At 44.0% G+C, this 18,604-nt stretch overlaps 1 protein-coding gene across 1 annotated transcript in view; it reads right to left on the reverse strand.

Moving 5' to 3' along the window:
* Window positions 1-17,302: 17,302 nt before the first annotated feature.
* LOC124775632 (brachyurin-like) overlaps window positions 17,303-18,604 on the reverse strand; it is a 110,532-nt gene continuing 109,230 nt past the window's right edge. The window contains exon 6 of the mRNA XM_047250461.1: window positions 17,303-17,473. Within this exon, the coding sequence (XP_047106417.1) occupies window positions 17,303-17,473 (171 nt within the window). The remainder of the gene's footprint in view (window positions 17,474-18,604) is intronic.

Consider the following 18,604-nt stretch of genomic DNA (forward strand, 5'->3'; position numbering starts at 1 on the left):
GGTGGTCCCGTCCTGAGAAACGTCTTGTTCATCGTGAAAGTTGTCTGCCGGGTCCCTGCGTGGAAATGTCGGCTGGTTGGGTGTCGTTTTCGTCGTCGCGGGTGGCGACGCTCTGAGAGCCCGTGGGTGAACGGCGACGGCTTTTGCGCGTACGTGGCGAGCGTTGTTTGCGCACGTGTTTCTCAGTGTCGGACGACGGCAAGGAGGAGCGTCGACCTGGTTCGAAGGCGTCGGTGGGTACAATGAAATTGTCAAACAGATGTTGTGAAGAAGTACTGTTCTCCTCAGCGTCCGGTGCGGGAGCCTGTTCGGCGGCAAGGTTGTCAGGTGGGACGTCTGCACCGTCCGTAGGTGACTGGGACTGTGGGACGTGCTGATCGGAAGGACCGGGCGACGGACTGGACGAAACTGTAGACGTGGCAAGAGCCGCTGCGTAAGTGACCGGTAGGGCGGTCATCATGGGTGTGACGGACGCTTCCGACAACGGGAGCTGCGCGACACGTCGTTGAATGCATTCAGACCGTAGGTGACCTTCTTTCCCGCAACCGGAACAGGTCCGAGGTTGGCCGTCGTCCATTATAATGGCACGGCAGCCTCCGATACGTAGATAGGAAGGCACGTGTTTCTGCAACTCGATGCGGACCTGTCTAACACCGTTTAAAACGGGATAGGTTTGAAATTGTACCCATCGTTCGGCAACATGTTCCATAACGTTGCCATAGGGACGGAGCGCCACGATGACGACGTCTGCAGGTAGTTCGAACGGCAGTTCGAAGATCCTTATCGTCCGTGTGCCGAGACCTGCGTGATCGACGGTAACGGGTCGGACGTTGCCGTCGGAATGACAGAATCGCAGTCCACGTTTTGCCTCTTGAAGCACCTTGTCGCACGCCGCATCGTTGATCATTTTGACGTAGACGGTACTGCTAACTATGGACAAGTGGATGCCAATTAGATCCGTTGGTGGTATTTTAACTTCATCACGAATAAATCGTTCTACCTCCAGGGCCTTGGGTCGGGCGAAGTCGGAACAAGAGTTGAAACGTAATGTCTTCTTCCGATAGTTGTGCTCCATGGTGGTCTAGAAGGGAAAAACGGCACTTACAGCGGCCGAAGTAAACAAACACACCGTGCGCCTCGCCCGCAGCGCTCTGGCGCGTGACCGCCTCGCACCACTGACGGCGGCAGACTGTTACTAGTGGCGCCACGTTGTGTTCCCGGCTGTTAAGGCCCAAAGTTTGCTACAGGTGCCGTCACCGTCGGTCCGCCGTGTGTGTGTGTGTGTGTGTGTCAAGTAACTGGAGACGCCTACGGATATCAGTTGTTGTAGGGAGGTCACTACACTCGTGCGAGTGGTGGTCGAATCCTGCTGGTGCCCTATCAGCACTGCGAGGTGCGTTTATGCGGATAAGCTATCGTTCTGTTATACACATCAGATATGAATGCTCACCAATCGGATCTACCAAAAAGCAGTGAGAAATTGGTCTGTATTGACAAACTAGCTCTTAGCACGCTCTTAAATAGTATTTATGTGAAATCTCCGAAAGGTTCATTAAGTACTTACGTAAGTGCCCAGTGTTCTAACTATTGCTTAATTTTATAGTGACTTGGTTGTCGGTCACGTTATTTGTTGTTCTATTATAAAAATAACAGTTGTGAATACAGCAGTACGGATAACTAAAGATTCTGTTTTAAACACTGGAGACGCCTGCAGATCTCAGTTGTTATAGAAGGGGCAGTCTTCACTCGTGCAAATGGTGGTCGAATCCTGGTGTGCTCTGTCAGTGCACGTTGTTATGTTTTTGTGTACAGTTATCTGCTTGTAGTAATTGCTTTAAGTCACAGGAATTTAGTTATATACCTGTTTTTCTGTGTTGAAAATTTTGCATATTTGTGCTGAGCTATAGCAAAAGTGGCAGACCCACATGATGGTGGCCACTTTGACAGAGGACGCCTCTTGTACTACTAATGGCTGAATACGACACCGTCTGGGTAAGTTGAGTAATTTGTTTATTCTCTTATTCGTTTATTCTCTTGAGAACTGCCTCAGTTCGAGAGGGGGTGTGAAAGAGGGATGGTGGGGGAGGGGGATGAAGAGGGGGGAGAGGGGGGGAGAGGGATTGAACATACATCAGCGCACATATAGTTACAGAAAAAACAATTGAAAGCAAAACCTTAGAAAGTTGGCAACACTTACAAAACCACATGACACTAAACGTACAGAAAATGGTGTGAAAGTCCTGTATGTTCAAAACAGTGCACAAAAGGAAAACTGTAAACTTTCAAACAGTTTGTCACATGAAAGGAAGTTATTTAGCTTAAAGATAATGAATCAGACGCTGTCTTGTAGGTACTTTTCCATTTTATTATAAAAGTCTCAATGAGCTGTTTCAAATTAATGACCTTTATATTGAAACGGGAGACCTGTAACGCACAACAAAAAAGTCCGGTAATATTTCAGGACACTGAAATATTACAGTGAAGATGCCTTGTAGCAAAGGCGAAACGCATGTGCGTGCACAAGATAGATAAAAACCTTAATATGCAGCATCCAGAAGGCAGTTTTCCTTTTAACTGCTGCAGTTTATGTCTTTCAGAGTTTTAAGCTAAGTGTGTAAATTTAAATTTGGTGTAGCTGAACAGCATATTCTTGAATTATTATTAGTCCTGGATTTTATCAAATCGCAAAATCTAGAAATTTTACATAACTACAATTAAAATTAAGATTGGTCTCACAGAAACACATTTAAGTTTTAAGAGAATTTCAGGCTTTATTGATGGTCCATTAGTTTCCCATGCTGTCATGTTAAGGTCCACTCTGTGGTTGGACACATTAAATTGGTTTTAATTTTTTATTTTCTTTCTGAAAACCTAACTTACTTAAGAACAATGTCTAAGTTTAACTTTCTACAGAAAATAACTTGAATGTTGAGGTCAGTGGTTTGAATAGTCTTTGCAAATTCTTAGAGCTATTATCTTATCAGTTCCCGTAATTTCTTCGTTGTACTTTGAAACTGAATGTAATAAAATCTTTGTCAAAACGAATCATTTAATTTCGGCCCACGATCTTACCACTGCCTGCCCGTTCTGTACCACTACAAAAACAATGTTTTTAATAAAACAAATTATCCCAAATTATCACGAGTTAACAGGATTATACGCACTTTCAGCTATGAAACGGTGTGTATATGTTCAGTTTAAAGCAGTGCTACACGAAGAACTGTCACAAAGGCATGAAAAATGTAGCAGTAGGAGTAGATACATATCTATATAGTTATCAAATTATTCAGTGCCACAATTAAGTAAATACAACTGACAAGAAGCAGAAAAGGCAGGTGTTAACAAGTGCGCTGTCCTGCAAGTTTTCTCACCTGTAGATCTTGCCGTTTCAGAATCAAAGTAGCTTCGAAACTTAATGAGAAGTTGTTTTAAGATTTCCTTTACTGATAGTCGATCTGCCTGCTGGTAGTTCTTTCACAGAAGAGGTAAATATCTTGTCATCAGCGAGACTAGAACCGAAATCTAACGCAACGTTTCCCTTGAAGAGCGAACACTTTTACCGCTAAGTTATCGTACAACTATAGCTGACATCACTCCCTTGTTATCCCACAATGGCTAATACCGAGAACTCGTATATGATGAAGTAAGCTGCAGTTTCTGTTGCATCGAACTTGTTGGATTCAAGGACATGAAGATGCTACCTCTGCGACAGCCATAAAGTAAGACTCGTTCAGAATACTTAATTCAAATGACAAAACAAAAGTGAGTGAATTGGCCAGGATAATTCTAAATCGCTCCTGGAAGTAAAACGGCAGTCATAGCCGCAAAACTTATTCTAGAATGTTCCCAAATCAATGTCAGACTGGCGACAGGCAGAATACAGTTCCTCAGCTCATGTCTTGCTTGAGGTGTTTACCACTGGAAACTCTCGCGCTGAAAGACACGTTGACGCTGGATGAAATATAGCGAAGGCTGGAAGTTGTTTCTCTCAGACTTGTTTCTCTCATGCATTGCATTGATATTGGTGAAATATTCAAGGGGAGACGTCCAGGCACTGACGATGTTTACGAGAAATTGAAGTAACCTGCTGGCACAGTAACTGTTAGTGCCAAAAGGACAAAACTGGCCACTTTCCTCAGTGGAATAAGACTAGAGGAATATGCAACATTTGCAAGACACACAACACACTTGTTTTATCTGCGCTTCAGAAGATCCCACTACTAAAAGAAATTTTTGTGATTAAATTGTGACATTATTAAATTTACTTTTGTAATAAACTGATTCAGAACGCAGAAATATTATTATACGTTTGTTGCCATGCTGATACTGTTACCTCGAATCAAAATGCTACACATGTGTAACACATTGTAAAAAAAACTTAAAATTAAAAACAATTGTTCATTTGTCCTTAAATCGATAGATAAATCCGTAAATCGAGAGATAACTGTCTATAATACTCTGCTAAATACAACCTACAATGAATATTAATTTTTGTGGGCCTTGTCACGCTGGTATCCATTCATATCTAAGCCTGCAGTTAGAAAAACTCTATTGCATGAGCAATACAACCTATAACATCCTAATTCCTCGCCCAGTTTCACATATCTTTCCAATAAAAGGATTTCGAAAGCAAGGAGCATCGGTAACCTACTCCATGCATTTGGTGACATATACAACTCTACAGTTTTCTTTCCGAATGCAAGATTGTGGAATATCATGCAACCTTGAGTTTCTATTTATGTTATCTCGAAATATCTCAGTCTCATCCACTTCACAGTGAAGGCCAGTTTCGTTATCACAACTTTTGAGTTACTGGAAGTTGCAACAAAACGATTGCGCTTGGGACCATCTAGACTAGAGTGATATATACTGGTGCATATATTAAATGTTTTAATTTTTATCTTTTCATTCCTATAAGTTACTAAAATGTTAGGGTATCTTAGTGCTAATAAGACTAGTTTGATCTTCATATTTACATGCTATTTTTATCATCAGATGGAGTACTGGCACGTCGCCATACCCGTATTTAGGTTCCCAGCAAGCTATGCCATGAAAACGTCCACTCAGAAGTCATTGAGAATATCGACTGTCTGCCGTTAACATGGCCAAAATCGGCATTACTAAGTACAGTTTTCTGTTTTTCTTCCTATCAGCCATTTTTTGTCACCATGGCACCCTGGCAACAGCACCCCGTCTAGTCCTTAAAGTATCACTAGAACATGCTATGTACCAGTTCCACAGCGTTCTGTAACATGTATATTTCCGTTTTAGTACCTATTTTATCATTATATTTTATGCGCATTATTACGCCAACTCTTCAGCCATACGCCGCCACGTGGTAACGATAATTTTCAGCTTTTCCAGCTACCTATGTTATGAGTTGTCCGCACAATCGTCGTTGAAGACATCGACCTGGATCGTTACCACGACTACAGTCGTCGTCCCCATGTGTACGTCTTTGGTTTCTGAGCTCCCATATTGGTTTCTACGTTACCATGGCTGTTCTCCTATGAACAATGTTGTCTAAATTTTGAGTAATGGTAATAACGTACGTTCACTCCCAGTATCAAAAGTAAAGAGACCGAGAGCGTGTGTTTGTGAAACTCACTTCACTTGAAATTTCTATCTCTACGAAGCTGATGGCATTGGCAAGGGGTGTTTAATGTTGTTCATTGTTTTACGATTATTTATTTATTTTGGGTCAATACTTCAACCCGTTTTTCTGTAACTGTAACTAATTTTGGACGTGAGAATTACAAATAAGTTTAAACGACACTTAAAGATTGACAGTATCTCTAATTTTGTAGTTTTAAACATCAAGATTAACGTTTTTTAATGTCTTATTCAGAAGGTAGACATATCATCTCCAATTCTGACAATGCAATATATAGCATACACTTGTGGAATAATAACAGATTCAAATACGACTCTTTGAAATAACCAATGCTGGTTAAGTCTAATTTTAAATACAAATTTATGAACTATTTACATATTCATGATCACTTCATCATGTGTCAGGTCGCACATACTAAATTCGCCTACGCTCTCGGGCAGCGGTATGACATCCATCAAAAAAGTTTTATATGTATTACTTCGAGATGTGGCAACGGCATGCTTCTCCACCGTCCACACTCGTTAGGCTCATCGTCTATGACTGGGTAAATTAAAATAAATGGTCCAAATGGCTCTGAGCAATGAGACTTAACATCTGAGATCATCAGTCCCCTAGAACTTAGAACTACTTAAACCTAACTAACCTAAGGACATTACACACATCCGTGCCTGAGGCAGGATTCGAACCTGTGGCCGTAGCGGTCCCGCAATTCCAAACTGAAGCGCCTAGAACCGCTCGGCCACATCGGCCGGCATTAAAATAAACAGCTGAGCAAGTACAAGCATACCTAGCACTATAGAGAACTTTGTTAGAGTAAAGATGGCGAAGGCTGCAACGTGATCCAGGTAACGGATCGTGAGATATTTAGGTTTCACTTCAGCTGGTCGATCTTTGGCGAGTGACCGACGCAAGCGGGCTCCGGCAGTGCCGCGAAGCGGGCCAGTGTTGGTCGACAATCGCAAGTCGCGTGGCCGCGGTCGCAGCCAGGGCTTCTGCATGGGTCGAAGGCTGGCGGATGGATAGACATGTGTCCCAAACTAAAATACTGCGTAGTTTACAGCAGTGGACACCCCTTCTTCCTGAACGGTTGGACGAGTACAGAGTAACATAAAAAGTCAGAGACAAAGTAGTGCCTGATGATCTACACATCAGTACTCTGCAAAACACCGTGAGGCGCACGATAGAGGGTACATCCCACTGCACCAGCTATTTGGGTTTATTTCCGTTCCATTCACGTATGGAGCGCGGGTAGAATATCTCTGTGCGTGCTGTAATTATTCTAATCTTATTCTCACAGTCCCTATGTGAGCGATTCGTAGGGGATTGCAGTACATTAGTAGAGTCATTGTCTAAGGCGTGTTCTTGGAACTTTGCCAGTAGGCTTTCGTGGGATAGTTTACGTCTATCATCAAGAGTCTGCGAGTTCAGTTTCTTCAGTATCTCTGTGACGCTCTCGCATGGATCACACAAACCTATGACCATTCCTTCCGCCATTCTCTGTATACGTTCAATATCACCTGTTAGTCCTATTGGGAACGGTCTGACGCAGTTGAGCAGTTTTCTAGGACGGGTTGCATAAGTGCTTTGTAAGCAATCTCTTTTGAAGACTGATGTCACTTCGGCAGTATTCTATCAATAAACCAAGGTCTACCACCTGTTTTACCCACAAGTGAAACAATCTGGTCATTCCATTTCATATCCCTACAAAGTGTTGCACCCAGATATTTGCTAACCGAATCCAGGTGTGACTCATTAATACTGTAGTGATACGGTACTGTGTTTTTTCGTTTTGCGAAGTGCACAACTCCATTTTATAAACATTTAAAGAACGTTACCAAATTTTACACCATTTGGAAATCTTCTCAAGATCTGAATGAATATTTATGCAGTTTCTTTCAGTCAGTAGTTCATTATAAATAACTGCATCATTTGCCGAGTCTGAGGTTATTGTTATTGCAGTTTCTTTCAGGCGGTAGTTCGTTATATATAAATGCTTCATTTGCCAAGCCTGAGGTTATTGTTAATACAGTCTGCAAGGTCATTAATATAGGCTACAACTTAAACAGTAATCGTCCCACACCCTTCCCTGCAGCACACAACAGTTTACTTCTCCATCTGACGATATACCTCCATCCAAGATAACACGCTGCGTCGTCCATTTCAAAAATCGTCAATTCAGACACAAATTTCTCTTGATACCCCATATGGTCTTATTTTTGACAATAAGATTAGATGTGGTACGGAGTCTCCGGCACTTTCCGGAAATCAATAAACACTGCATCCAAAGCTTTCAGTATGTCATGTGAGAGAAATGCGAGTTGGGTTTCATACGTTTTCGGAATCCATGCTAGTTGACACGGAGGAGGTCATTCTGATCGAAATACCTCATTATGTTTGCGCTCAGAATCTGTTCTAAGATTCTACAAGTTCACGTCAACAATATTGGACGGTAGTTTTCTGGATCGCTTCTACTCACTGTCTTGTAGGCGGCTGCGACCTGCGCTTTTTCCCAACAACTGGACACGGATTTTTGCGATAGATTATAGCTAGAAGAGGGACTAACTTAGCCGCAAGTTCAGTATGGAATCTGATAGCGATTCAATCGGATCCTGTAGCTTAGTTCAATTTTAACGATTTTAGTTGGTTTTCAACACCACTGACATTAATACTTGTTTCACTCACATTTTTAGTGGCACGAGGATTAAATTGAGGCAATTCTCCTTTTCCTCTGTAAAAGGAACATTTGAAAACGTTGTGGATCGTAATACACTACTGGCCATTAAAATTGCTACACCACGATGGAGACGTCCTACAGATGCGAAATTTAACCGACAGGAAGAAGATGCTGTGATATGCAAATGATTAGCTTTTCAGAGCATTCTCACAAGGTTGACGCCGGTGGCGACACCTACAACATGCTGACATGAGGAAAGTTTCCAACCGATTTCTCACACACAAACAGCAGTTGACCGGAGTTGCCTGGTGAAACGTTGTTGTGATGCATCGTGTAAAGAGGAGAAATGCGTACCATCACGTTTCCGACTATGATAAAGGTCGGATTGTAGCCTATCGCGATTGCGGTTTATCGTATAGAGACTTTGCTGCTCGCTTTGGTCGAGATCCAATGACTGTTAGCAGAATATGGAATCGGTGGGTTCAGGAAGGTAATACGGAACGCCGTGCTGGATCCCAACGGCCTCGCATCACCAGCAGTCGAGATGACAGGCATCAAATCCGCATGGCTGAAACGGATCGTGCAGCCGCTTCTCGATCCCTGAGTCAACAGATGGGGACTTTTGCAAGACAACAACCATCTGCAAGAACAGATCGACGACGTTTGCAGCAGCATAGACTATCAGCTCGGAGAATATGGCTGCAGTTACCCTTGACGCTGCATCACAGAAAGGAGCGCCTGCGATGGTGTACTCAACGACGATCCTGGGTGCACGAACGGCAAATCGTCATTTTTTCGGATGAATCCAGGTTCTGTTTACAGCATCATGATTGTCGCATCCGAGTTTGGCGACATCGCGGTGAACGCACATTGGAAGCGTGTATTCGTTATCGCCATACTGGCGTATTACCCGGCGTGATGGTATGGGGTGCCATTGGTTACACGTCTCGGTCACCTCTTGTTCGCATTGACGGCACTTTGAACAGTGGACGTAACACTTCAGATGTGTTACGACCCGTGGTTCTACCCTTCATTCGATCCCTGCGAAACCCCACATTTCAGCAGGATAATGCACGACCGCATGTTGCAGGTCCTGTACGGGCCTTTCTGGATACAGAAAATGTTCGACTGCTGCCCTGGCCAGCACATTTTCCAGATCTCTCACCAGTTGAAAACGTCTGGTCAATGGTGGCCGAGCAACTGGCTCGTCACAATACGCCAGTCACTACTCTTGATGAATTGTGGTATCGTGTTGAAGCTGCATGGGCAGCTGTACCTGTACACGCCATCCAATCTCTGTTTGACTCAATGCCCAGGCGTATCAAGGCCTTTATTACGGCTGGAGGTGGTTGTTCTGGGTACTGATTTCTCAGGATTTTATGCACCCAAATTGCGTGAAAATGTAATCACATGTCAGTGTTAGTATAATATATTTCTCCAATGAATACCCGTTTATCATCCGCAATTTTAATGACCAGTAGTGTAGTTAGAAGAGAGGTAAAATACTTGCGGATATCATTCTGTAGGAGTCTAACTTGGGGTATCGATGGGATGTATTATAATATCAAACCTGTTAGGCAGCAGAGAGGAGGACGCCCCATTGTTCCAGGAGAACGCGACTGGAGTCTGGAGCTCATGTATATATAGAGCCGGCTCCGCAGATATGTCAAAATAAGCTTTGTTTTTGCACACATTACATAAAGAACGTTGTCGAAAGTCAACTCGCGTAGGGAGTGAATTTGTTTGGTGATTACAAGTGTTTCTGCTTGGTGACATAGCACAGAGCTAGAAAAGTCAGACAATGAGGAAAGCTTATGTCAGTCGAGACTGTGAGTTGCTACGATCTAAGTTCGTTGGCCTTACTGTTCCGATACGTGCCATCTTAGTGTGGTGAAATTCTTATCGCTGATGACCATTTGGTTGTGGCAGGAAGATATTTCAGTCACTTTGTGTTCGTTGTGAAAGTGCCTGCATTACCAAAACTGTGCTGGCGGTGTGTATGAGATGGCAAGACCCGCGTTGTTCCAAACATAGTAGAATGATGGGAGGTAGTTACTGTGTGTTCTGGTTTCGGTAACTTCTCTTGTGTATCGGTAATGTCGGCCTGCAGGCAAACGCTGCCTTTTCGACAGTACGGTGAATTCTGATGGAAGCAGCTGGAACTGAGTGCCATCACTTTAGCGAATGTACCCATACGAAACTGGAGGACACTGAACCCCGACAAAATATCAAGACTTTACCAGATTTGCTCATCGTTTATTTACGATGGTAACGACATCACCAGAATATTATTTTCGTTGTTCATTCGTATTCAGATTTCACAGGCTGGTGTACAACGTGCAGTTAGCCTGTGGCTAATGCAGATACGCTTGACGCCTGTGGATGGTGCGTTTGAACTTAAAATTTGCACAACGACATCGGTAAGTCTGCTAAGTAGTTCATCCAAGCAGCTGTGTTAGACTATAGCGTCCCGATACAGGCAGTCGACGTGAAACGTGTGGCTAGTTAGAGTTTTCATCGTCACTGTTTCCTCGCACCACATGCTGATGTTTCGTTTTGATAGACAAGAAAAAGGAAACAAGCGAAATCACCTAAAATACGAGAGGGAAAATAGAATAGGTTACAACATGTAGTTTGTCAGATGATAGATAATTTTCAGACGCCAACTTTTCAGGTATGACCTATCGTTCCTTTTTTCGAACAGAACATATACATTTTGCAATATCATATATCAGTAATCAATGTAATAAACTCAAGGTGATAATAGAAAAGCAAAGTACATCTAGCTAAAACTCAAGTGATGTTTGTTTTTTGTCTATGAAAGCGATAACATTATTAACTTTGAGCCCATTCTAACTCTGAAGCTGACATGTCGTGCCATGGCACGATCTTATAACCTAAAGTAGCCGATTTCATTCCCACTGTAGAGGGATGATCATCCCATCTAAACCGTACCAGAGGACCTGCAAGCATCTGTAATCGGACGGAAAGTATGTTGGACGACAAAACTATCCATGAGACGATTGTCATCGAAGGGTTGTACCTACTAAAATTAATAAATATCTTGAAGACATTGTAGTCTGCAAAGTAAAGGGCTATTCAAAAAAGAAGTCACAGATTTCAAACATTTATATCTTCCACGTTACCAAAGGTAGCACCATAATTCCAATGTTCTTGGACAGACAACAGTTTAAATTTTGAACAGTCCGGGTAGACACTCCAGTCCCGATCGCATTGACGCTGTCGCTTTCTTCTTCTTGGAAAAAACTGACAGGACTAACCTCTCCTGCCATGCTTCAAAACTGGTTATTTCCTCAGCTTGAAGATGATTCAAGTGACATCATTTGCATGCAAGATAGTGCCGCACCTCATTTCTCTACACACGTCCGACGTTACCTGAATGACACCATGCCCGGACGTTGGATTGGAAGAAGAAGAGCAGAAGGTGAACTTCATCGCCGGTGGACTCCCAGGTCTCCAGACCTCACACTTGTGACTTTTATCTGTGGGGTTACGCAAAAGATAACGAGAGACCAGCTGGTTAGTGTGTGGCAGGAAATGAGCCACCGTTTTGATATTTGTCGTGTAACAGACAGATGGTACTCACACGGAATGCATAAAAATTTGAACTTGTTTGTATCTAGGAACGTTGATATTGTGTTTCTCTCTTTTGTAGTTTGGAAGCAATAAATGTTTGAAATTTGTTCCTTTTTAAACAGCCTTTGTTTTTTTTCTCTCTTTTATCTCTCTCCAAATGGGTTTTTTGACTGTTGTGAAGCACCGAAACATAAGTTCCCACCAGTTACCGTTAGAAACTAGCTGTATTTTTATGTCTTTAAACAAGTTAGATGCGTTGTATCAAAGAATTAACGTCATTTTTCAAGACTGTTTGGCAAAAGGATTAAAATTCGTAAGGCATTGTTAGCTGGTGAGTATCAGAAATTAGGTTCCGACACCAAAATGCAGATATATTCTTTCTTAGTACGTGTTGAAACTTTTCATTCGTGCACTGAGTCACAAGTCTTAACTGCACCTGTCGAGTGCTGGTGGCTGTGGTGATTGCTTGTAGAGTTCAGAAGAGCAGGGAGAGGGGAAAATCTGGACGGCTCATAGCCGTACTTCCCTCAAATAGCATCAAGGTGGTTGCCAAGCTTACCGTCCTGATACCATCTACGATGTGGCAAGTGCTGACCATCAAACACTTTGCAGAGCTTTGGGATTTACCCTAACACATTGATACACTGTCAGGTGTACAGAAATCTTATGCCACCACCTCAGCTCCCATTGCCGGACAAATAGTGATAACCAAAATTTCAGCATCCCAAAGGTTTCGAATCGATAACTTCCAAGCGAGCACTATTACATTAGATTGAGTCAGTCATCTCAGAGACATACGAACATATGACTAAGTTTGTTAAGTAGTAAAAACAGAACTTAAGTGTTGTCTCTCTCTTGTTACAGGGTAGATCTTGCCTGCGATTAGCGATTTCGTCTGTGTTACGTGCATACTCATTGTACAGATGATAAAGATTTGATGAAATAATTTTTGGTAATTTGTCAATTGAGTGTGCAAAACGCAAAGATCAGAACACAGGTTGTATTGTATGTTAACCGGGGTCCTAGAAACGACAGAGAGGCTCCAATCCCCGCTGCAACCGCAGTGGTCCACAACCCCACGACGACTACCGCAGTCCACTTCACCTCTCCGCCGCCCCACACCGAACCACTCTTTCAGGGTTATTGTGCGCTTCGGCCTCCGGTGAGTAGTGGTGGTGTACATGTACGTGGAGAACTTGTTTGCGCAACAATCGCCAACATAGTGTAGCGGAGGCGGAATAAGGAGAACCAGCCCGCATTCTCCAAGGAAGATGGAAAACGGCCTAAAAACCATCCACAGACTGGCCAGCTCACCGGACCTCGACAAAAGTCCTCCGGGTGGATTCGTGCCAGGGACAATGCGCTCCTTCCCAATCCATTAAGCCGTACGTTAGACCACACGGCTAACCATGGGGGCTACGGTACGTTGCTCATTCAACTAATCCATTTCCGTGAGGCTAGGCTGTTCTTTCAGTGTCAAGAAACCACAATCCGATACATTCGGTGTAAAACGCCAAATTATTACTCGTGAAGAAAGAACCAACTCAATTCGTACCACGCCAGACGCATTTGAGGGTCGTATCGCTGGTTTTAAATTGTAAGACATTTCCAGGGGCAGATGTGGATTCTGACCACAATCTATTGGTTATGATCTGCAGATTGAAACTGAAGAAACTGCAAAAAGGTGGGAATCTAAGGTGATGGGACCTAGATAAACTGAAAGAACCAGAGGTTGTAGAGAGTTTCAGGGAGAGCATAAGGGAACAATTGACAGGAATGGGGGAAAGAAATACAGTAGAAGAAGAATGGGTAGCTTTGAGGGATGAAGTAGTGAAGGCAGCAGACGATCAAGTAGGTAAAAAGACGAGGGCTAGTAGAAATCCTTGGGTAACAGAACAAATATTGAATTTAATTGATGAAAAGAGAAAATATAAAAATTCAGTAAATGAAGCAGGCAAAAAGGAATACAAACGTCTCAAGAATGAGATCGACAGGAAGTGCATAATGGCTAAGCAGGGATGGCTAGAGGACAAATGTAAGGATGTAGAGGCTTGTCTCACTAGGGGTAAGATAGATACTGCCTACAGGAAAATTAAAGAGACCTTTGGAGAGAAGAGAACCACTTGTATGAATATCAAGAGCTCAGATGGCAACCCAGTTCTAAGCAAAGAAGGGAAGGCAGAAAGGTGGAAGGAGTATATAGAGGGTTTATACAAGGGCGATGTTCTTGAGGACAATATTATGGAAATGGAAGAGGATGTAGATGAAGACGTAATGGGAGATAAGATACTGCGTGAAGAGTTTGACAGAGCACTGAAAGACCTGAGTCGAAACAAGGCCCCGGGAGTAGACAACATCCCATTAGAACTACTGATGCCCTTGGGAGAGCCAGTCATGACAGAACTCTACCATCTGGTGATCAAGATGTATGAGACGGGCGAAATGCCCTCAGACTTCAAGAAGAATATAATAATTCCAATCCCAAAGAAAGCAGGTGTTGACAGATGTGAAAATTACCAAACTATCAGTTTAATAAGTCACAGCTGCAAAATACTAACGCGAATTCTTTACAGACGAATGGAAGAACTGTTAGAAGCTGACCTCGGGGAAGATACGTTTGGATTCCGTAGAAATCTTGGAACACGTGAGGCAATACTAACCTTACGACTTATCTTAGAAGAAAGATTAAGGAAAGGCAAACCTACGTTTCTAGCATTTGTAGACTTAGAGAAGGGTTTTGACAATGTTAATTGGAATACTCTCTTTCAAATTCTGAAGGTGGCAGGGGTAAAACACAGGGAGCGAAAGGCTATTTACAATTTGTACAGAAATCAGATGGCAGTTATAAGAGTCGAGGGGCATGAAAGGGAAGCATTTGTTGGGAAAGGAGTGAGACAGGATTGTAGCCTCTCCCCGATGTTATTCAATCTGTATATTGAGCAAGCAGTAAAGGAAACAAAAGAAAAATTCGGAGTAGGTATTAAAATTCATGGAGAAGAAGTAAAAACTTTGAGGTTCGCCGATGACATTGTAATTCTGTCAGAGACAGCAAAGGACTTGGAAGAGCAGTTGAACGGAATGGACAGTGTCTTGAAAGGAGGATATAAGATGAACATCAACAAAAGCAAAACGAGGATAATGGAATGTAGTCAAATTAAATCGGGTGATGCTGAGGGAATTAGATTAGGAAATGAGACACTTAAAGTAGTAAAGGAGTTTTGCTATTTAGGGAGTAAAATAACTGATGATGGTCGAAGTAGAGAGGATATAAATAGTAGACTGGCAATGGCAAGGAAATCGTTTCTGAAGAAGAGAAATTTGTTAACATCGAGTATAGATTTAAGTGTCAGGAAGTCGTTTCTGAAAGTATTTGTATGGAGTGTAGCTATGTATGGAAGTGAAACATGGACGATAACTAGTTTGGACAAGAAGAGAATAGAAGCTTTCGAAATGTGGTGCTACAGAAGAATGCTGAAGATAAGGTGGATAGATCACGTAACTAATGAGGAGGTATTGAATAGGATTGGGGAGAAGAGAAGTTTGTGGCACAACGTGACTAGAAGAAGGGATCGGTTGGTAGGACATGTTCTGAGGCATCAAGGGATCACCAATTTAGTATTTGAGGGCAGCGTGGAGGGTAAAAATCGTAGAGGGAGACCGAGAGATGAATACACTAAACAGATTCAGAAGGATGTAGGTTGCAGTAGGTACTGGGAGATGAAGAAGCTTGCACAGGATAGAGTAGCATGGAGAGCTGCATCAAACCAGTCTCAGGACTGAAGACCACAACAACAACAACAACAACATCGCTGGACAACTAACGAGTGACATAGCGCTGTGGTACAAACACAGGACAGAGACACTTGACCAGCAGTCAGGGCAAAAGTGCTTCAAATACGCTTCCGGACGTCCAGATTTAGGTTGCTTGCTATAAGAATAAACTGAGTAAGTCGAACACAGCATGACTGATTTCCTTCCACATCCTTCTTCTGCCGGAGTTTTTCATCTATAATGATCGCGTCATTGATGGGACAATAAACCGCAATATTCCTTCCTTCCTCTCACACTCTTTGCGATATCAACGTACGGTTCTTTCACTCATAGTGTGAATCTAGTTTTTTTGCTAATAGTCCTCAGTCTCTCGCTGTGACCTCCAGGAAAAAACTGTAAATTACGAGGGCTATTTTTTTATAACTTCTGTTCATTCGTGAAATGGAAACGACAGTAAAAATCGAAATGGTTTCATTTGCAATATTTTGCTACACCTTCCAACGGCTTCTCTTCGCCTTAGACGTTTTTGGTAGAGTGGTACCAGCTTTCCAATGTCGTCGTCATAGAAGGCAGTTGCCGGTGATTTCAGCCAACTCCCTACTCTGCTTTGCAGCTCGTTTTTGAATGCCAAAGTGCTGTCCTCGTAGCCAGCAGTTTGTGTGAGCGAAGAGGTGAAAATCAGCGGAAGCCAAGCTCGGGCTGTATCAAATACTTCCAGTCGAAAACGTTGAAGGGAAATTTGTATGAAGTAACTGATTTGGGCGTCGAAATAATTCAGTAGTAGTATTTGAAACTGTGACTGGATGGGGACTGAACCTGGATGCTCTGCTTCTCTAGAACAGTTGCCTTAATCACCTCGAAATGTTTCCCATCGGGCTAAAATTCTCAAGTGCTGCTCACCACTGATGTGGCAATGTTCATTTCCCCATTTGCTCTCAGCCTCACTGTATTCCTGCTAGAGAAAAAATGGTAGTACGTGTCTGCACTGAAATAGTCGTGTTCCCATCGTGGCATATCTATACATTTACATGTGTGGTGTCCGTTCTTTCGGATATGTCCGAAAGACCGGACACCACACATGTAGCTATAGTCGAAAACGCTGCAGCAACGTCTTTCCTGGTTCAGCAGTATGCGCCGATTATTGTCATGACAGTTACGTTATACGGGCTGCATGAAATCAGGCGAAACCCCTAAACACGACTTCACTGTTGGTGACTGACATTATTTTCTCAGTATCTTTACGTGCTCACTGTGCACTCAGAAGCGTGGCGTCAAATGACAGATGGGCATACAAGAGACACTGTGCAACACTTCTGCTCAAAACCTCGCCAGACTTTCACTATGGTTTTAGTTTCGCGATCGATCAGGGATCGAAAAAAAAAAAAAATTGACCTCGTACTGATTCTATACCTATAGTGTGCCACACAAACTCTTCGTTTGCAAATAAGTAGTACTTTTTTGGCTGTCACCTGTGTTACCAAGTAGGGATAAACGAAGGCAATGATCGATTCCTTTACTTGTATAAAGTAATTTCTTTATTTTGGGCACTGAATTATTTGCAGCTACAGCTCTCTACTCATAGTGAAATTGAAGATGTGAGACAGAGGTGCCTTCCGCAGACACAGCAGGTGATGAGAGTGGTGCCCTCACGAGATGCTGACGCCGGCGGTGCTGGAGATCCAGTCGAGGAAGGAGGTGACCCTGGCGTAGCCGGACGGAGCGCCGCTCTCGCAGCCAGCGTTCGACACGAAGCTGACGACACCGATCAGGGTGAAGCTGCCCGTCGAGCCGATCACCATGGGGCCGCCGCTGTCACCCTGCAACGTGACCACACCGTATAATCTCTGATGGTGGTAGGCCAGAACACGTGTACCCCAAGGCAACAGAGCCTGGTGCCCACAAGATGAAGCACTGCAGCTAAACAAGTGGATTCTAAAGAACTGTCTCCGCAAGTCAGAGAAATCAGTGACCAATCTGGCTCATGTGGAGAGACCACAATTTTGGTATGTTCTAAAGCTTCTTTGTGATCGCAGATACTTTCCCTTCGGTAACTTCATTTTTTTACACATCTACACTCCTGGAAATGGAAAAAAGAACACATTGACACCGGTGTGTCAGACCCACCATACTTGCTCCGGACACTGCGAGAGGGCTGTACAAGCAATGATCACACGCACGGCACAGCGGACACACCAGGAACCGCGGTGTTGGCCGTCGAATGGCGCTAGCTGCGCAGCATTTGTGCACCGCCGCCGTCAGTGTCAGCCAGTTTGCCGTGGCATACGGAGCTCCATCGCGAGGCTTTAACACTGGTAGCATGCCGCGACAGCGTGGACGTGAACCGTATGTGCAGTTGACGGACTTTGAGCGAGGGCGTATAGTGGGCATGCGGGAGGCCGGGTGGACGTACCGCCGAATTGCTCAACACGTGGGGCGTGAGGTCTCCACAGTACATCGATGTTGTCGCCAGTGGTCGGCGGAAGGTGCACGTGCCCGTCGACCTGGGACCGGACCGCAGCGACGCACGGATGCACGCCAAGACCGTAGGATCCTATGCAGTGCCGTAGGGGACCGCACCGCCACTTCCCAGCAAATTAGGGACACTGTTGCTCCTGGGGTATCGGCGAGGACCATTCGCAACCGTCTCCATGAAGCTGGGCTACGGTCCCGCACACCGTTAGGCCGTCTTCCGCTCACGCCCCAACTTCGTGCAGCCCGCCTCCAGTGGTGTCGCGACTGGCGTGAATGGAGGGACGAATGGAGACGTGTCGTCTTCAGCGATGAGAGTCGCTTCTGCCTTGGTGCCAATGATGGTCGTATGCGTGTTTGGCGCCGTGCAGGTGAGCGCCACAATCAGGACTGCGTACGACCGAGGCACACAGGGCCAACACCCGGCATCATGGTGTGGGGAGCGATCTCCTACACTGGCCGTACACCACTGGTGATCG

The sequence above is a fragment of the Schistocerca piceifrons genome, chromosome 2 (genome assembly GCF_021461385.2).
Source record: "Schistocerca piceifrons isolate TAMUIC-IGC-003096 chromosome 2, iqSchPice1.1, whole genome shotgun sequence".
NCBI classification, from domain to species: domain Eukaryota; kingdom Metazoa; phylum Arthropoda; class Insecta; order Orthoptera; family Acrididae; genus Schistocerca; species Schistocerca piceifrons.